The sequence below is a fragment of the Anolis carolinensis genome, chromosome 5 (assembly GCF_035594765.1).
Source record: "Anolis carolinensis isolate JA03-04 chromosome 5, rAnoCar3.1.pri, whole genome shotgun sequence".
NCBI lineage: Eukaryota > Metazoa > Chordata > Lepidosauria > Squamata > Dactyloidae > Anolis > Anolis carolinensis.
In genome coordinates this window covers 70,555,109-70,576,263 of record NC_085845.1, presented here as the reverse complement: position 1 = coordinate 70,576,263, position 21,155 = coordinate 70,555,109, and the positions used below count along the sequence as shown (strand labels likewise).

The 21,155-nt window shown below is 42.4% G+C and overlaps 1 protein-coding gene across 10 annotated transcripts in view; it reads left to right on the top strand.

Moving 5' to 3' along the window:
• Positions 1-20,880, top strand: part of pcm1 (pericentriolar material 1) — a 60,935-nt gene extending 40,055 nt beyond the window's left edge. For all 10 annotated transcript variants that reach the window (XM_062981507.1, XM_062981505.1, XM_062981503.1 and 7 more), the window contains 15 exons: positions 258-430; positions 533-661; positions 1,539-1,659; positions 2,013-2,150; positions 2,590-2,717; positions 9,828-9,962; positions 10,486-10,683; positions 12,738-12,797; positions 13,216-13,351; positions 15,860-16,017; positions 16,495-16,567; positions 17,265-17,518; positions 19,294-19,386; positions 19,489-19,609; positions 20,575-20,880. In XM_062981507.1, the coding sequence (XP_062837577.1) occupies positions 258-430; positions 533-661; positions 1,539-1,659; positions 2,013-2,150; positions 2,590-2,717; positions 9,828-9,962; positions 10,486-10,683; positions 12,738-12,797; positions 13,216-13,351; positions 15,860-16,017; positions 16,495-16,567; positions 17,265-17,518; positions 19,294-19,386; positions 19,489-19,609; positions 20,575-20,600 (1,943 nt within the window). In that variant the 3' untranslated portion in view covers positions 20,601-20,880. The remainder of the gene's footprint in view (positions 1-257; positions 431-532; positions 662-1,538; positions 1,660-2,012; positions 2,151-2,589; positions 2,718-9,827; positions 9,963-10,485; positions 10,684-12,737; positions 12,798-13,215; positions 13,352-15,859; positions 16,018-16,494; positions 16,568-17,264; positions 17,519-19,293; positions 19,387-19,488; positions 19,610-20,574) is intronic.
• The last annotated feature ends 275 nt before the right edge of the window (positions 20,881-21,155 follow it).

Here is a 21,155-nt window from a genome sequence, read left to right as displayed (position 1 = left end):
ACTTATTTCTAGTGTTCTTAAGTAGGACCTTTTGTGAAAATAATATAAATATTTATGTAATCTATAAAATAAGGGTTTCAGAAATCAGTTCATAGCTGTATTATTAGCTCTGTAAAAAAAAGCACAGCTACTTTGTACAGTGTTCCCTTTGGAATATGTGTTTCCCACATAGAGGCAGTAGTGTACATTATAATAGAAGAGAAGTTTTAGTGGAACACAACATGGTACTTAATACTTTGTTGTTTTTTTATTCACAGAAACAGGCAGTGACCTTTCTATGTTTGAAGCTTTGCGAGACACCATTTATTCTGAGGTTGCTACTTTGATATCACAAAATGAATCTCGCCCTCATTTTCTGATTGAGCTTTTTCATGAGTTACAGATGCTAAATACAGATTATTTGAGGCAAAGAGCATTGTATGCTTTACAGGTATTTGAAATGTCATGATTCTATTATTACTAGTACTATTACTACTACTGCTAAATGAAAGTTTCCTCAATATAATTTTAACAGAGATTTTGCCTTATATAGGATATAGTGACCAGACATGCTTCAGATGATAATGAAAAAGGAGAATGTCCAAAACCACTGAGCTCAGCAGCATGGGCAGGATCAAATTCAGAGCTTACTCCCAGTGAAAGCCTTGCAACTACAGATGATGTAAGCTTTTTTTAAAAAGTGTTTATTGCATTGACTCACAATTATTCTTTGTGTCACATTGAACAGAGAGAATTGCCTCCAAGTAAAGATACATGGTGTGCTGCAGGCACTTTAATGTAATGTACACCCCCATCCCAACCATTATGTGTCTGTGATCACCCCTCACCTGGCTTCAAGGATTCATAGAAAAATGTAAGACCCCATCTACACTGCCATAAAAAATCAGATTATTTGCTTTGAACTAGATTACATGGCATTATAGAATGGGCTAAAATCTCCTGTTCTGTCTCCCATCCAGTAATGGGTGGTTGCTTTTAAACAACCAGGTGTGTTTGATTTTGTATTGAATGACAAGGATACCTCAGTATTCTTATTCCTGGTCACCATAAATCAAACTGCCTTGACAGCAGTATTATTAAGAATTTTAGTGTAAGAATAGTGAGCTGATCCATTCAGGGTAACTTTTGGGTTCAAAATTGCATATATTTTCTTTTTGTGTTTACCTGCTCACCTGTTAGAAATAATTTTAACATAAGATCTCATTTCTAAATATCTCCTATCCCTTGCGAGCTAGATCCTTCCTGGAGAAGAATTCGTATTAATCCAATTTAGCATTCTTTGCTAGCAAAGCTGTGAAACTTTTTGGTAGATTCTCCCTGGAGAAGAATTCATAGTACTGTAATCCAATTTAACATTCTTTGCTAGCAGAGCTTTGAAACATTTTTGTTTGATGCATACGACTGAAGAATTGGTTTGATGCATGTATACTTTAAATTTATCTGAAACTTTTATAGTCTATATAATAGTTTATGAAAATAGTTTTGAAAGTGGCTCGTTGTTTGTGGAAGCACATTTGCCAAATTAGTTTATTTTTAAGGAGACATTTGAGAAGAATTTCGACCAAGGAGCCTGTAGAGAATGTGAGAAAAATGATGCAGACAATGGCAGCACTATGTCTATATCTTCAAATTTTGAACCCTTTGCTACTGATGATCTTGGTAAGCATCGGGGGTAGGGGGATGAAGGGGAAATGAATGATCTATACTGAAAAGGGAAGTACAAATGAAATTTGAAAGTTAGTTACAAAAACCGTAAATAGTCATCTGCAGTGAGTTATAGTATGTCAATGTTTTTACGATCCGGTATTGCTAACTGTATGAAAAATAAATAATAAAACAATAAAACATTTTTAAAGCATAGATTTGGAAACTGCAGGCACAGAGATCTTGCTCAGCAGATTTCACTGGTGTACTTATTATTCCAACAATAGACATGCTTTTTCTTTACTAGATTAAGTTCAGTCTGTTTGTTTTTTTCAAACATAATAAAAGTTTTTGTTGCCTTAACATAGGCAACACTGTGATTCACCTAGATCAGGCCCTGGCTCGAATGAGAGAGTATGAACGGATGAAAATGGCTGCTGAAAGTAACCTTGACTCAGAAGATGGTTGCAGTAATGTCCGGAGTGTTTCTTCTTCAAAGCCGGAAGGTATACTTTTGTTGATTTGTCACTATTGTATCTCACATTGTTTCAAAGAAACGTATAGATCAGGACTGCAAAATTTGGCCAAAAACCCTTTGGCGGGCCATCCTGCCAAACGGGAAGCCCAGCTGCTTCCATGGGCCGTATGGAAGCCCTTTGCGGGCCACATCTAGTCCGCAGGCCATATGTTGTGCAGGCCTGATGTAAATATTTGTGAGACAGATACTGTCTGGACCTATTGTGCCTTAATATTGTGCTCTGGGCATATATATTTGATGTTGTTTCCAAGCAGTTGATATTTTTATATTTGATGAATGTTGCTTTGTATCTTTAAATAGGTATTATGGCTATCGTAAACTGTATACACTGTATAAATCAGTTAACCAGACAAAGTTACCTATTTTAAACAGCACTGTGGACACTGACTTGATTGTACTTTCCTCAGATGTAGTTGAGAGTCATAGTGCAGCACAGCCTACTGAAGTGCCAGCTGTTCCATGCCCTCGAATAGATACTCAGCAGCTTGATCGGCAAATTAAAGCTATTATGAAAGAGGTCATCCCCTTCCTGAAGGTAATCAAAATTCTCTTTTAAGTAAACAGAAATAAAAAAAATATGTTTTCTGCAGAAAGCTGCCGGCTTAGAAACAACTCTCTTGATCTACAAATGAGATAATCTGTACGTTGTCGCCTCCTGAAGCAATAAATGTTTATTCCCTGGACATGTACAAGATCAGAACAACAGTAGTGGTACATAATGAAAACAGACTTTATACTTATCTACAACCAGATTTGTGTTTGGGTGGGAGATGCAGAAGCAGTGGTTAAGCAAAGCACTACTTTGTGTGAGAACATAGTACTGGTACCTGAAACATCCTTGGTGAAACTGCCAGATTCAGTATATGTATATAAAACCTAGAATAATAGTACAGTAAAACTTCTACTAAAGAGCATCCCAACTTAAGAGCATTTTGAGTTAAGAGCCATTGCTCAGCTGAGATTTTGCTTTTGATATATGTGGAGCGGTTTGAGTTAAGAGCCAGTGCCAGAGAGAGCGCTGGCACAAGAGTACAGGGCTTCAAGGGAGAAGCCTCTACTTTATGCTTTTTCTTCGTGTACTCTGTGAATGCACACTAATGGAGAGGCTGCGCCTGCGCAGGTCCCAACGGAAACTCTTCCCAAGCTGAAGTTTAAATTTTGGCGGTAGCCACGCCCCTCCGTCCCCGGAGGGCATATAAGGCAGCCCTCGGCGTGTCCTCCTCAGTTCCTTTTTTTCCGCCGCAAGGTTCACTTCGGATTCTCATGTCTACGACTCGCTTCAAGCGCTGCACTCAGTGTGCCGCTAAAATTCCTGACTCCGACGGCCACGCCAAGTGCCTCTACTGCCTTGGAGAAGCACATGTCGTCGGTACCTGCCGTTTCTGCCTGGCCCTAACGGCCCAGGCTCGCAAAAATAGAGCCGCGAGGCTTAGAGCGGCGCTCTACGAAAAATCGCTCGCTCCTGAACCCGCTCCGTCGACTTCGGGCACGAAGTCGCCGCGTAACCCGGAACCGATGTCGTCTTCAGCGGCTAAAGCCCCTTCGGTCTCGTCTAAGGCGTCCAGAGCCTCCAGGTCGTCCAAGGTCGCTAAACCACCGTGCACTCTCACCACGACCACGGTGTCGACACGTTCTGGTCGGGTCGGCCCTTCCTCGACGTCGAGCTCGGTAGCTTCCGTTTCCTCGGCTCGATCCCAGCTCGGGGCTCCTCCATCGACCTCCGCGATGAAGATCGCCTTTAAAAGGGCTCATGAGGAAGCTCGTCGGACCCAGTCCGACTCAGCAATGATCCCTCCCACACCGGGTAAATCCCTGAGGGTTCCAACAAAACAACCGCTCGCTAAGAAGAGGGCAACCCAGCGCTCTTCCTCTTCTGCCTCCTCCAAGATGGATGCCCCTTCTTCGGCAACTTCTTCTAGAAGGTCTTCTCCGATCGCTCCCGCTCAGCGACCTCGCCAGCCTTCTCCTCACCAACTCTCGGACGGCGAGTTGCAGGACTCACCCCACCACTCCACTCAGACAGTGGTCAGGGTCCCATCTCCTCGACCTGCTGCTTCTCATCGTTCATCTCGTCAGCAGCTCTTTCCCCCGACCTCGACACCGGAACGGGGTAGACAAACCACTCGCCTGGCTCGAGCGGTCCAGGCTTCGGCCTCCAAACAAACTCGGCCGCAGATAGCTCCTGCTCTTGAGGCGGTGCCGCCACCAGAGACTGTGTTGTCATCTCCTCCCCAGTCCCCTCAAGGGGCTGGGGACGATGAGATAGATATTGATCGCCCGGATTCTGCTCTCTCGGCCTCGGTGGTATCCTTAGGCCTCGATCTCTCTCCTCCCCATGATGCCTATGAGGTGGATCCTCCTTCGCCTACCGACAACATTCGGGCTTTCTCCGAGCAAATGATTAGAATGGCTGATGCCCTGGGTTTAGAAATTAAACAGACTTCCAAAGCAGTAACTGACCCGGTTTTCAAACGGGTCCAAGCCCAGGCCCCTCCAGCCACGCTGTTGCCGTTCTTACCCTATCTCCTCGATGTTATCCAATCTTCGTGGAAAACCCCCTCCTCGATCCCTCCTACCTCGAAGAGAATCGAGTCCTGGTATCGTACGGATGACGACACCTTAGAATGGCTTAAACACCACCCCGACCCGAACTCCATGGTCGTGAAGGCCTCTCAGTCCTCCGGTCGTGAATCCACTACCCCTGCAGACAGAGAGGGTAAAAGGTTCGACGCGGTTGGCAGAAAACTCTACTCCGGAGCCCTTCTACTTTGTAGAATGGCGAACTATGGGGCCTGTATGGGGGCATACCAGCAGATCCTCTGGGAAAAAGCTCAGCCCTTCTTCGCGAAGTTGTCTGACGAAGACCGGTCGGTCATGTCCACCCTCCAGCAGGAGGCCGATTCCTTAGCGCATCATCAAATCCAGATGGCTAAGCATACTGGCGACACGGCCGGCAAGATGATCGCCCACGCCATTGCCATTCGCCGCCACGCCTGGCTGAGATCTTCCGGTTTATCTTCTTCTTCGAGGCAGGTCATCGAGGACCTCCCCTTCGACGCCATGGGCCTCTTTAATGCTGGCACCGATGACAAACTTAAAACCAACCATGACTTTAAAGTTCTGGCCACTAAATGCGGCGATCAACCCCAGGCTCACCGCACCAAGTGGTTTCCTCAACGCTTTCGACGCTTCCCGCCTCCTTCTTACCGCCAGCAATCTTTCAGACGTCCCTCGGTATCGAACAACCAAAATCGCCAACAGCCCCGTCGGGCTGCACAACCTCAAAGACAACGCGGCCGGGTCACCCCCACCGCTGGTCAACCTATCCGGCGTTCCTGACGCCATCTCTCCTTCCAGAGACTCTTTCTCCGGTACCGATGTCGTTCTCACTCCTCCGCACCCCTCTCCCCCACCAAATCAACCTCATGGTCTCTTTATAGACCGCCTGGCTCCTTTCTTTCACCGATGGAAATCTATTACTTCAGATGCCTGGGTTCTAAAAATTGTCCAAGAAGGCTATGCCTTAGAATTCGAGGAACTCCCTCCCACCGGTCAGGTCCTTCTCTCCAACCCCTCTCAAGAAATTCTCGCAGAGGTCGACACCCTCCTCGCCAAAGGGGCTATTCGGCCTTCTCCATCGGCACAGGACCCTCAAAGCTTCTTCTCCAGGTACTTTACGGTCCCGAAGAGGGGTGGGGGCCTCCGCCCAATTCTGGACTTACGCATGCTCAATGTCTTCATATGCCCAACCAAGTTCAGGATGGTCTCCATCGCCTCCATCCTCCCGATGCTTCACCGCGGAGACTACTTCGTGTCTATAGACCTCCAAGACGCCTATTTCCACGTGGCGATTCGAGAAAACCACAGGCGCTTCCTCTCTTTCAAGATCCTCGACCAAACCTACCAGTTCACCGTTTTACCCTTTGGCCTCGTTACCCGCCCCAAGGGTCTTTACCAAAGTCGTCGCTGTCGTGGCTGCCCACCTCCGGCTCCAGGGGATCGCAGTTTTTCCCTATCTAGACGACTGGCTTCTGGTCGAATCCGACCCTGTCCTACTCCGTCGTCACGTCGACTACACCCTCTCTCTTCTAGACTCTCTCGGTCTCCAGTTAAACCACGACAAATCTCACCTCAACCCGTCGAACAAAATCCGCTTCATCGGCGCCCTGTTCGACTCAATCGCTCAGTCTGTCTCGCTCCCGCTCGACAGGTTTCTAGCTCTCCGTCAACAAATCATCTTCTGCGAGACCCACCGAAGGGTTCGGGCCCGATCCATCCAAATACTGCTGGGCCACATGGCCTCCACAGTCCTCACGACCCCGTTCGCCAGGCTCCGTCTCCGGCCCCTGCAGAGGTGGTTCATAGATGTTTTCAAGCCATTTCGCCACCCCAACTCGAGGTTTCTCTCGGTCCCGCCTCATGTTCGTCGGTCGCTCCTTTGGTGGAAGTCCCTCTCCAACGTCTGCAGGGGTCTTCCGTTCCACTCGGTTCCTCCCTCGATCACCATAACCACAGACTCATCCAATTTCGGCTGGGGAGCCCACATGAAGGGCCTCACTGTTCGAGGCCTCTGGTCTCCTTCCGAAAAGGCCAATCACATAAACTTTCTCGAACTCCTTGCTATCTTCAAGGCTCTGAAAGCCTTCTCCCGCCTGATCTCCCAAAGATCTGTCCTCGTACAGTCAGACAACACAGTAGCAGTATTCTACATCAACAAGCAGGGCGGCACGGGCTCAAGGAAGCTGATGCTTCTCTCCTCCCAGCTGTGGCATTGGTGCATAGCCCGCAACATCCAAATCTCGGCGATTCACCTTCCCGGGATCCAAAACAACTTAGCAGACGCCCTCAGCAGAATGACGACGTCCTCCCACGAGTGGATGCTCGACCCCGAGACTCTTCTTTCTCTCTTTCTCAAATGGGGTTTCCCCACCCTAGACCTCTTCGCTTCTCCCCAGAACGCTCAGCTGCCTCGGTACGGGGCAAGACTTCTCCCGTCCTCCTCTCCAGGCTGCCTGGGAGACGCCTTCCTTCTGGACTGGTCGGCGGAACCGATCTATCTCTTTCCGCCCTTTCCTCTGATACCGAAGGTCCTCCAGAAGCTCCGGTCGGTACCGATGTCGGCGATCCTGATAGCGCCAGCCTGGCCTCGTCAACCGTGGTTCCCGGCTCTTCTTCGTCTTTCCAAGGCGACCTTCTTCACTCTGCCTCTTCTACCACACCTCTTATCCAGAGAGAACGGCCAGATTCTACACCCGGATCTCCCCTCTCTACATCTCACTGCTTGGAGGATTCTCGCCTGACCTCCCTCCCGCAGAACTTACAAGAGGTCCTCCGCGCAGCTCACAAGCCGGCTACAACCAGGGCCTACACTTATAAAGTCTCTCGCTTTCGTTCCTTTCTTCGCTCCCGAGGAATCACTGCTTTCCCAACCTCGGTACCGATTGTGCTGGACTTCCTTATGTCTCTAGCAGAGCAAAAACTTTCTCTTGCCTCTATAAAATCTTACCTGGCTGCTCTATCCTGGTGCTTTCAACAACATGGTAGACCATCATTGTTCTCCGACCACCTCGTCAAGACCTTCTTGAAAGGATACAACAACATCTGCCCACCGGCCCAACCTCCTACCCCAGGATGGAGCCTCGAGCTTGTCCTTTCCCAGCTCACTGCTTCTCCTTTCGAACCCTTGGCCTCGACCGACCTACGTCTCCTTTCCTGGAAAGTTGCCTTCTTGGTGGCCATAACCTCAGCGCGCAGACCCTCGGAGCTGGCGGCCCTTCGGGTTGATGAACCCTACCTCCGTTTTCATCACGACCGCGCCGTTCTCCGTCCGGACATCACCTTCCTCCCCAAGGTGGTCTCGGCCTTTCACCTTAACCAGGACATTGTCCTTCCCGCCTTCTTCCCGGACCCCTCGTCTTCCCTCGAGCGGAGACTGCACCTCCTTGATGTGCGTAGAGCACTTCTTTTCTACCGGGACCGTACTAAGGACATTCGAAAGACCCCAAAACTTTTTGTGGCCCATGCCCCAGATAAACTGGGCAATCCTATTTCTTCTCAAAGACTCTCACACTGGATTGCTCAGGCCATTGAACTGGCCTATGAACTAGCCAAACGGCCTCCCCCCCCGTCGGTTCGCCCGCGTTCGACAAGAGGTCTCTCCACGTCGACTGCCTTTCTAAGGGGCATTCCACTAGACTCTATTTGCAGAGCAGCAATCTGGTCCAACCCCCTTACATTTGTGTCTCACTATAGGGTAGACCAAAGGACTTTAAAGGACTCAGCCTTTGCTAGAGCAGTTTTATCCTCATGCTTGTCCTAAACCTTCTGCTCTTACGACTTCTCTATGGCTACCCCTTCTTCTCAGGTGCCTCTCTTCATTGTTTTTTCTCCTGTTCAGTACATGTTTGCACTGTTCTCTGACAATTTGTGCCTTATTGTTACTACCTTCTCCCTTGGAGAATGATGTTCCTGCCTACACATGTGCTCTTACAAGGGTTATATCATGCCTTACCGGTCTGTTCTCGGTATTTGGTGTGTATTGATGCAATACCTTATTGGGTCCTCGGACCATGGTTTTTTCATGTTTTTTCATGTTTTTCATGTCTAATAAACATATGTTTGGACAGCTTCTCGTTGTCAGGGTTTGCTTAGCCCGCCTCCGAGACTTAAGCTTGCTAGTCTCCATTAGTGTGCATTCACAGAGTACACGAAGAAAAAGGACAGGTTGCTTACCTGTAACCATGTTTCTTCGAGTGTACTCTGTGAATTCACACAAGCCCGCCCTTCCTTCCCCTCTGGCAAACCCTCTTCCTTTCTCGTTGCCTTAGCGGCGTAGGAACTGAGGAGGACACGCCGAGGGCTGCCTTATATGCCCTCCGGGGACGGAGGGGCGTGGCTACCGCCAAAATTTAAACTTCAGCTTGGGAAGAGTTTCCGTTGGGACCTGCGCAGGCGCAGCCTCTCCATTAGTGTGAATTCACAGAGTACACTCGAAGAAACATGGTTACAGGTAAGCAACCTGTCCTTATCTGCTTTGGGAGATTGATGCCTGTTTTTCTCTTATCAGCTTTGAAAAACTTTGGGTTAGTTGATTTTGTGTGGTTTTTATTCCTGGTATATTTGGCTTCATGTGCTTTGTACTTCCTTGCCACAATGTTGTGCTTCTACCATTTTAAAGTTGATCTTTCTTTATTGTTCCATGTGAATGTGCATTTATACATTATTTGTTATTTATAGAGTACATTTTTTATTTAAAAACATGTAACAAAAATGAGGGGAGGGCTCGGGTGGGGGGGCTTGAATGGATTAATAGCATTTCAATGGGAAAATCTGCTTTGAGATAAGAGCATTTTGAGTTAAAAACCCAGTCACAGAAAAATTAAACTCTTAACTCAAGGTATCACTGTATAATCTGAAATAATTCATCTTTTATTCAGTAGCCTAAATACAATTGCTGGCTTTAAAGTAGTCCCTTGAATAAATAGATGAATGTTAAGTAAGCAGCTGTGCGGATCCCAATGATTCACTGGGTATACTTTAGTTGGAAGTAACAGTTGCATATGAACGAATAAATAAAATAATATGTTAATATTTTTTCTGAAAAAGAGTTCTTTTGCAGAGTAATGTACTTTTAATATTACCCTAGGAGCACATGGATGAGGTATGTTCTACTCAGCTTTTGACTTCAGTAAGACGCATGGTCTTAACCCTTACTCAGCAAAATGATGAAAGCAAAGAATTTGTGAAGATATTTCATAAGCAACTTGGTAGCATATTGCAGGTCAGTACATACATTATTTTGCCTAAAACCAAGGTGATGTAGTTTGGGACTAGGCTTGTAGGAGACAAAGGTTTGAATCACCCCTCGGCCATGGAAACCCACCGGAGAAGGAACCATTCATTAATGGGTTCATTCATGTCACCTCCCAGGCTAAAAAAAGCCATTTCCTTACCTACAATTAACATCTGCCAGTCCTCCTCCTGCTTCAATTCCTGCTGGTTCACCCTCCCTAGAATGAGCATTCACATTTAGTATCAGCTTCTCATTGTCTTTAAAAAACTGTCTGAGTGTTAATAGTTTTATTTTAGAATTGGAAATGTCAATAAGACTTGTACAGGAGAGTTTCATGCTTAGAATGTCACCTGTATTTTTGCTTTAGATTTCTCAAAAGTTGGCTTGCTAACATATTTCATTATAATCCATCTTTGTGTGTATGAGAGTACATGGGATATTGGTGAACTGTCTTGGGCTTGAATTGAAGAAGATTCAAGTTCAGTGCCATATTTGACCTCCTTTTCCACAGGATTCACTGGCAAAATTTGCTGGCAAGAAACTAAAGGATTGTGGGGAAGACCTTCTAGTGGAAATTTCTGAAGTATTATTTAATGAACTAGCCTTCTTCAAACTTATGCAAGACTTGGACAACAATAGTCTGACTGTAAAGCAAAGATGTAAAAGAAAAGTGGAAGCAGATGGAACAATGCAGTCTTATGCCAAAGAGGTTAATATCACACTTCAAACTTTTATATATACACTTTTAATATATTTAAACTTCTGAAAGAATGGACAAATGTGCATTTTGTAACTTTTCAATTTTTTTTTCAAAGATAGTTTTGCATTTGATCACTTTGCTATTTTCTCAGTAGAATTTGTAACTTGCCTACTTTGACTTGTGTAAATTTAAATCAAACAATGGATACTATTTCTTCGGTGGTATTCGTCATGAGGGAAATTTGGCCTGCATTCTCCTTTGAAGTCAGTTTCTAGCTCAGCCTTTTGTTCAGATTTTGGACTTCAGTTTGCATAACTCTTAACTACTTCCTATGATGTGGCTGATGGGAATTGTAGTCCAAAACACTGGAAGAGCCCTAAGTTGGAGAATACTGTGGAGAATAAAGTATTAAATCATGTTGAATACTTTAAAAGCAGAGCTACAAGGTTCCTTACATTCTCCTCACGGAGGGAAGTTTTCTAGTGGTGTTTTAAAAGCATATCTATAAGTGCTTTTCAGAAACTTCTTGTTCTTCTATTTTGGGACAAGTTATACAGTGTTCCCCCGCTACTTCGCAGTTCGCTTTTCACAGACTTGCTGTTTTGTGGGGAAACGGGGGTATATTTAAACATTATTTTAATTGTTACGTGGCCTTTCTCCCCCTTGCAACTCTTTCCTACCAGCGCCTCCTGGGCCCTTGCTCCAGGCCCGTCATGTTGCTCTGGCTGCTTCCCTGCAGCCAGGGAAGAAAAGACGCTGCTCCAGCCGGATGAGTGAGCGAGGGAGGATGGGTGAGAGAGTGAAGGCCGGCGGCAGCAAAAGCCTGGAAGAGGCAGCCAGGTCCGGCTTCTGCTTCCACTCCGCCCCCTGTTCCGAGTCCTCCACGTTTCCCGGCATGGCCTGGCTGGAGTGGAGGCAGAAGCCAGGCCTGGCTGCCTCTTCCAGGCTTTTGCTGCCACTGCCGCCCTTCACTCTCTCACCCACTCACCCTCCCTCTCTCACACATCCGGCTGGAGCAGCGTTCCTGCTCCCCTGGCTGCAGGGAAGCAGCCAGAGCAACAGACGGGCCCAGAAGAAGGGCCCAGCCAGCACTGGTAGGGAAGGGGTCACTAGCTCCCCGGGGCTTGCAAGGAGGAGAAAGGCCACATAATTAAAATGTATAAATATTAAAATTAAAATAGTGTCCCTACTTCACGGATTTCCACTTATTGCGGTAGGTCCTGGAACGGAACCCCTGTGATAAGTGAGGGAAAACTATATCTTTGTTCATGGGCTTTATCTTTAGTAATGGTTTTGTTTGTTGTTAATATGGTTTGTTCCTACTGGAGTTGTATATAACAACTTTGAACATCTTCGGTACTTGTGGATAGGAGCAATATGGAAATAAGCAGAATGAGTGTGCTTACAATATAAACTCAACCCACTCATAATCGTGCAAATTATTTCCATTTTAACGTATTTGATTCGCACTGAGAAATTTGAAGAATCTTTGACAAAACTTTAAATTTATTACAGCACAATAAATGAGCAGAAATACGTTCTCATTAATTCATTCATACATACATAATCCACCTTTCTCCCAAATAACGGGACTCATTGCTAACCACTTATTTAAAACAATACAATTAAAATGTAAGTACAGTAGAGTCTCACTTATCCAACATAAATGGACCGGCAGAAGGTTGGATAAGCGGATATGTTGGATAATAAGGAGGGATTAAGGAAAAGCCTATTAAACATCAAATTAGGTTATGATTCTACGAATTAAGCACCAAAATATCATGTTATACAACAAATTTGACAGAAAAGTAGTTCAATACGCAGTAATGCTATGTAGTAATTACTATATTTATGAATTTAACACCAAAATATCACGATATATTGAAAACATTGACTACAAAAATGCGTTGGATAATCCAGAATGTTGGATAAGTGAGACTCTACTGTAGCTGCTTATTATGATTAGAAATCAAGTTGATTTCTTTAATATAGTGATTTTAATATTTGATTTATTTAGCACCTGATCGTTTGCATGGTTTTGAACTGAAACATCTCTTTTTAAGGCAAAAAGAACACTTGAAGGAGGAGCTTGTTCATCTACTGAAGATATTGATGAAGATAAAGTAAGTTTCCTTTCAGAACTATGAAAAAAGAGACCTTATCATTTAATAAATTTGCAAATTCAATATAATTTTAAACACATTGGATAAATATTTGCTGACAAGTAATCATTTCAAACCTAGTAAACATTTTTCTTCAAGGCAAGAAAGTAAGCTTTGAAAAATAATTCAACAGAATATGTAAAAAAAAAATATTGCATTGCCTTGAAACAGCTTTGGTGTTTCCATTCATAACTCATTTGTTTGTTACTTTTTTCTCTTCAGCCTCAGTGATACTGTATGTAATGTGTGCAGACCAATGCACTTTTAACAAAATAGTTACTTTACAAGGGCACTGTAGAACTGACATTCATATTAGACAAAATGTGTGAATCTAAAAGCTGTAAGTGTGTATGAAATGTGACTTTTTGTTTATATGTAGGACAAAGATGAAACTGAAACTCTTAAGCAAGTTCATGAATCGGCAATATTCAATAATAGAGAAGTGCCTAGAACCATAAGATCAGATGCCTCGGATCAGGAAGAAGAGGAGAATGAGAGTTGCCCAGTGTCCATAAGTAAGTTTTCACAGCTTCTGTCATAACTTATATGTCTCATAAGAACGAGATTAAAAATGAATAATTTACAGATAAGGGAATAGGTAATACATACTACTTAATGTATTAATATGCTTCTGGAACACGGCCATACAGCCTGGAAAACTCACAGCAATCCAGTGATTCCGGCCATGAAAGCCTTTGACAACACATATGTAATGCATGTTACACATTGAGCATGTCTTATCCAAAGTACACCAAAATTTTCTAGATGACTTTTGCTTCTTTGATTTTATGTACAAAATTAATAAAAATATCATGTATAACATTATTTTCAAGCTAGGTGTATAAGGTATATATGAAATATATATATTAATTTTGTGTTTAGAATTCTGTCTGTTCTCCAAAATAGCCCATTATGTACATATACACAAATAAAAGTATTCCAAAATCCCCCCCCCCCCCCCAATCCACATATTTTTGGGTAAGGGACATTCGACTTGTTACGCATTTATTAATACACTAGCTGTGCCCGACCACGCGTTGCTGTGGCATTGTCTGGTGGTGTTGGTGAGAACTTGTTGAGGTAGTGGTGGTATTGAATGTCTGTTGTATGGTTGTCTTTATGTTTAGTATGCATTTGGTTGTTTGTGTACTGTGAAAGTGGTGACGGTAGAGGGGGTTCTATGTCTCTGTGTAGTATTGTATAGTATTTATATATTGTCCATGTGTTGTGAATGCTTGGATTGTGTCCTGCTGCATAGTAGAAAGGGTTGGGCTGGATGGCCCTTAGGGGTCTCTCCAAACTCTTGGATTCTATGCTTCTATTATCATCATCATCATCATCATCATCATTATTATGTAGAGGCTGGATGGCCATCTGTCAGGAGTGGTTGGATTGTGTCCTCCTGCATGATATAAGGAAGTTGAACTGGATGATCCTTAGGGGTATCTGCTAACCTTAGGATTGTATGATGATGTTGTTATTATTATTATTATTAGTAGTAGTAGTAGTAGTAGTAGTAGTAGTAGCAGTAGTAGTATTGAGGCTGGGTGGCCATCTGTTGGGAGTGCTTGTATGATATTCTTATTATTATTGATATTATTATTATTATTATTATTATTATTATTATTATTATTATTATTACAGTAGAGTCTCACTTATCCAACATAAACGGGCTGGCAGAATGTTGGATAAGTGAATATGTTGGATAATAAGGAGAGATTAAGAAAAAGCCTATTAAACATCAAAATAGGTTATGATTTTACAAATTAAGCACCAAAACATCATGTTATACAACAAATTTGACAGAAAAAGTAGTTCATTACACATTAATGCTATGTAGTAATTACTGTATTTACGAATTTAGCACCAAAATATCATGATATATTGAAAAACTGACTAAAAAAATGTGTTGGATAATCCAGAACGTTGGATAAGTGAGACTCTACTGTATTATTATTGAGAGGCTGAGTGGCCATCTTTTGGGCGTGCTTGGATTGTGTCCTCCATGGCAGAATTGGGTTGGACTGGATTACCACAGTAATTATTTCATATTACAGTAGAATCTCACTTATCCAACATTCGCTTATCCAGTGTTCTGGATTATCCAACACAGTCTGCCTTTTAGTAGTCAATGCTTTTGTAGTCAATGTTTTAAATTCATTGTGATATTTTGGAGCTAAATTTGTAAATACAGTAATTACAACATAGCATTACTGAGCATTGAACTACTTTTTCTGTCAAATTTGTTGTATAACATGATGCTTTGGTGCTTAATTTGTATAATCATTACCTAATTTGATGTTTAATCATCTTTTCCTGAATCCCATCTTATTATCCAACATATTCACTTATCCAACGTTCTGCCGGCCTGTTTATGTTGGATAAGTGAGACTGTACTATATATTTATAATCTTATATTATCTGCTTAGAACTGGATTATATGAGGCCCCTTCTACACAGCTGTATAAAATGCACACTGAAGTGAATTATCTGGCAGTGTGGACTCAAGATAATCCAGTTCAAAGCAGATAATATAAGATTATAAATGGGTAATATAGCTGTGTGGAAGGGCCTTGAATCTACATTGCCATATCATCCAGTGAAAATCAGATAATATTTGATATTATCTGTCTTTTATACACTGTATTTTATAGGCAGTGGGGAAGAGGCCTGTGGCCTAACTGTCTGTCCCCTGGGCTGAGTGGGTTGCTAGGAGACCAAGTGGGCAGAATTCTAACTGGCAGCAATTGGATAAAAACCAATTATTCCTTTCCCTCTAATTAGGATGTTATTTTTCTTTTCTTTTTGTTGTATGAACGTAGAGGCATGGATGAGGGGTTGTGTTGCCAAGTTTAGTGTTTCTGGGATGTGTAGTTTTTTTTGTTTTGTCCTAGGCCGAATTTTTTAAATTCTTTTATATATATAGATTTCAATATGAAGTTTGCACCCTAGGGTGGTAGCTGATTTTGTAATACTTGATAATACATATGTATTGCTTAATTTACTCTTAAATTTTATTTCAGGCTTGTCTAAAGCAGAAACCCAGGCTCTAACTAATTATGGAAGTGGAGAAGATGAAAATGAAGATGAAGAAATAGATGAATTTGAAGAAGGGCCTGTAGATGTTCAAACTTCCCTCCAAGCAAACAATGAAACTACTGCTGAAAATGAGCAGGAGCAGGTATTGACAGAATGAGACAACTTTGGATAATATTGGGTCTTTGTGGTTCGCTGTTCCTTGGGAAAATTTGTTAACCTTAAATGAATTGGTTTGTGTAACACTTGTAGATGTGTACAAAGGTGATGAAAATGCTCTTGAAATCTTAATTTGATAAACAAGCTTTAAGATTAGTTTTTAAAACTAGGAAGGCTGGGGAAGGAAATAACTTTATTAATCAATGTTAAAATAATACATCAGAAACAAAAAGAAATGTAACTGCATACATTTGTTTCTAAACTAGACATTGTGGGGAACTTAAGTTAAGGGTTTTTCTATTTCTGCTTTTTTGAATTGCAAATGTCACTCCTGTCGACTGGACATATGACTAGTCTGCATGCAGAGAGCATCAGATCACTATTCTATGCATATTTAAGTTAAAATTTAGTTGAAATTTGTAGGCATTTACTATTTTGATCAATTTAAATATTTTCTTTACAGATTTCACAACCCAAATCTGAAAATTCAGATGATTGCATCACAGTACTATCTGAACAAGAATCTGTGGCTAAAGGTAGAGTGATTGGTTTTTCAAAAGGACTGATTTTCATTAGCTCATTTATTTTTAATATTTATACATATTCTAAACTTCAGAGCTATTATAATTAGGATGTCTTGTACACTAAATACAGAATCGTGTTATTTTAAAACTTTTATGTAGCCAGTTCTCATTAGCAAGTTATTTATTATTTGACTTGGTATAAAAATTGCATTACAAAGGTTTTTTTTTCATGTCAGTAGCAACTTGAGAAACTGCAAGTCGCTTCTGGTGTGAGAGAATTGGCCATCTGCAAGGACGTTGCCCAGGGGACTCCCGGATGTTTTGATGTTTTTACCATTCTTGTGGGAAGTTTTGCTCATGTCCCATTACAAAGTTACAAAGTGCATTACAAAGTGTATAGTCTGGAAATCCCACTCTTCTTGAATTTTTTATGTGGTATTAGTCAGTTTTGACCATTTCACAGACTCTTATGCTCTATCCAAAGTCTTTCAAAATTATAGTTTTCTTGACATCAATTTTTACAGGATGTCCCTGTTGCTAAGGATCGGGTCTCTTAGTCTCCCTTTCATTAGGCCTTTTGAAGTGTCTTTACCACTTCTGAACTATGTTGATATTACTCGATCCTTTCTATACTTCTTCCAAGCAATCCCAAATGCCTCAAGTATCTTTCCAGACTTTGTAGCAAACTGCTGTTGTCTTTTTTTAAAAGGTGACCTGGATTCGACTGTTGTTGTGCCTCAGTATCTTAACATTATAGAAGATACACAGGCCATACCTGTTAATGCTGCTGAGGATCTTAATCCAAGTACTGTAGTAACAGAAGAACAAGACGTGTCGTTAGCAGAAAATGAAAGTCATGCATTAGTCACTGTACATGAAGAACCCAAATCCTCATCAGGAACGCCTGAAAGCTCTGTTGTTGACAGTCCCGATACAGAGTCTCCTGTGTTGGTGAATGAATATGTACGTATTGGAAGAGATGAGGCACAGCTGTGCATCTTCCTTTAAATATTAAATTGGGGACGAAAAGTGATTTGAATTCCTAAGTTTTGTTCATCAATATGTAATGGAGGGACTAAATCATTTCCCCCCATTTTTGTTCAAATGGGATACTTCCACAGCAGCTGTACCCAATACCAGTATATTTTCCCTAAGAAAACAGATTTTCCACTTGGAATGTTACAGTTTTAAAATGAATAATCCATGATCTAAATTGCATCAATTGATGGATCTCATAGATTTAATGGTCTAAAGGTATATCCCAGCTCACATTGCAATTGCTCAACCTTGCCCTGCAGAGGGCTCTTGGCATCCAATGGGGTTTGGTACTAGACCCCACATGGATAACAAAATCCATGAATGCTCAAGTCTCATTATAAAGAACTAGCTTGGGAACCCGGTGATGCCCGGGTTATTTGATAAAGGCATTATTTGTCTTTGTTTGTTAGGTATTATCAGTTTGGAGTGGGTGAACTACAATGCCCAGAATCATGGGTCAATCCTCCTGCCAGTATTCAAAGATGGCCATTTTGGGTCTGTGTACCAAGTGTAGTCCAGATCTGTCGTTGGCTGGTCATCGCCTGGCTGCACTACTCTCTGGATGGGGGTGAACTGCTACAACTCCTAGATTCCAGGGGCAATTGTCCCAAAACATCTGTCAGTACCCACAGCAGGCTATGTTGAGTCTGTGTGCCAAGTTTGACCCGTCGTTGGCTGGGTTCAGTGCTTTTTGGATGCAGGTGAACTACAACTCCCAAAATCAAGGGCCATTCCCACAAACCCCTGCAGTATGTTCAGTTGGTCATGAGGCTTCTCTGTGCAAAGTTTGGTCCCGGTCCATTGTCGGTGGGGTCACTGTTTCTCTGGATGCAGGTGAACTATAACTCCCTTTCCCCCAAACTTGTCTAATATGCTCTTTTGGTTATGGGGGCCCTGTGTGCCAAGTTTGGTCCTGGTCCATCATCGGAGGGGTTCGGAGTGTTCATACATTGCAGGTGAACTATAAATCCCAGTACCTACAACTCCCAAATGACCAAGCCAATTCCCCTCAAAACCCACCAGTATTCAAATCTGGGCATATCAGGTGTGCATGGCAGGTTTGGCCCACAGCCATCGTTTGGGTTCATAGCATTCTGGGTGTGGGTGAACTACAACTCCTCCACATTCCCCAGTAGGAGTCACAGTGCTCTGACTTGATGCAGGGTGAACTACAACCTCCACCATGTGGAGTCAATCCCCCAAACCCCTCCAGGAAATGTAGTTGTGCTGTGTTTGTTCTGCAGACAGATTTGAAAAGGAAGGGCAGTAGGCGGGGTCATGCAAATTCCACAGCAATGGAGAACCCTGGGATGCCTGCCTATGGTGGAGGACAATGCAAAGTCTAGGATGAAATGGTCCCCAAACAAAAGCATTCCTTGGTTGGTGGGCCATAGTGTTTGGGAAGGACATTGGCAGGGTTTGGGCTACATGTTCATGGAGCTCGCTGTAACTGCAATGTCAGTGGACGGGAGTGACTTGGTGGCTCCTCAGCACTGGGAACTGTAGCCTGTTTGTGGAGGCTGGAGGCTGTCTGTGTGAACGGACACCTGTGCCACATACACACATACGGATTTTCACTTTTATTATGGACATAAATATAAATAAATATAGATGATGTAGTTAAATAGCAACCTTTATATAATGGTATAGCTTTTTGGATTACTGACTATAAGTTAATAATAACTATGTTCTGTCAACAGGAAACTGGTTCTGGAAATAACAGTCAGAAATCTGATGAGGATGACTTTGTGAAAGTTGAAGATGTATCCCTTAAACTTGCAGTCTATTCTGAGGTACCTTTCTTGAAAATCTTTTTTTGCTCGTTTTGAAAGTATCATACAGAAAAGGCAGGTAAGAATGTTAAATTAATAAGATCTAATTTTATCAATTTCCAGGAAGAGCTGATGAAAACAATAGTGGAGGAAGCTCAGACTAACAGTATCACTTCAGAAATACTGGCCAGTACAGAAAACCATGAAGATTTAGTGGGAGATCCTCAAATCCTGAAAGAACCTGGTGAGGTTCTTTAATGTCCTTACTGTCCTCCTTAATTTAACAATTTTACCTAATGCAGTTTATATGCTGTAGTGAACATGGAAACTGTGAACAATTAACTTTTTGCATGTTAACTGGAGCAAGCTGATTGTTGACAGAGCTATTATTACTCATTTTAGTTTGATGTGTTTGTGATCCAGTTAACTAATTTAGCCATGTGGATGAAGCGGTTTGGTGCACCAGTACTCCCATTTCATTCTTTAACATCATCTGATAGATACAGGATCATCAGTGTACTCATTGGTGCTTTCCTATTTAGTTCAGTGGAAGAAGTTGAGGTTTTTAATTCTTTGTGCTGTCTGGATGTGAGTAAACTGCAACTCCCATCATTCTGGGGCCACCCCCTCTAACCCCTTCAGTACTTAAAATTGGTCATGTTTGGTATGTGTGCCAAGTTTGGTAAGGATCCATTGTCAGGGGGGTTCACAGTGCTCTCTGAATGTTGGTGGACTACAGTTCTCATCATCCTGGGTCAGCGCCCATCCCCGTTTTTAAAGCTGCTCATGAGAGGTATGTGTGTACCAAGGTTGGTCCAGATTCATCATTGGTGAGAATTCACATTGCTCTCTGGATTTGGGTGGAGTACAAGCCCCAACATCCCAGGTCAATCCCTCCCAAAACCCTGCCAGTATTTTAAGTTGGTCGTGAAGAATATGTGTCTTCTGCCTGCAGTGAAATTATTGGAAGAGTGGCCAAAATCTCCATGTATATATATTAGTCTAAATGCCCATCCCTGAACTGGTCATGTTGGTTCTTACTAGAGTCTGCAAAACTTAAGAGGCAATCTTTGGCCAGATTATTTTGTTAGACCGCTTTGAGTTTTCTTTAGAGAGAGAAAAAGCAGGGTATAAATTATAATCATCATCATAGACAAGGATATTTCTTATCATTGCTGTAATCATGAATGTGTTCTCTCCTTTTTCCAGAAACTCTTGGAGCCCAAAGTGCGTGAAAAATCATTTCAAGGGTAACTCCTTGGCCTACTTCATCTACAGATGCATATAGAAAATGGCTACTAAATTTCATGCATTGTAATCTGTATAAAAATGTAAATTAGTTTTTCATACACCGTCTTTTAGAGTAGGCGCACTAACTTTGGCCCATAAAACTAAAACGGCTACAACTGAGCTTTCAGTCTGGCTGCACAGTTATTTGCTGTCTTGTCTTTTTTATTATTTGATTGTGATTTTAGCAATTTTAAAAATGTAGTTTTAAATAAAAGTTGCCTTGTATGTAGGTGTGTTTTGAACTATGCTATACAAAACTCTATGAAGAGTCAAATTTTATGAATTCAATGATTTTTTTAAAAAAAATGTATTTAGATGAAGTGTTTGTTTTCACGGGAACACTGTTGCTTCCTAAGGAACAAAGAATATGTTGGATGCAAAGGTGTTCTCTTTTATGCTGATCGTATCTTCCAATCCTGGGAATTGCTATTTATACCTCATGCTAAAGCACCATTTAAAATAATTGAAACAAAATGCATTTTCGAAGATGACTAAAGGAA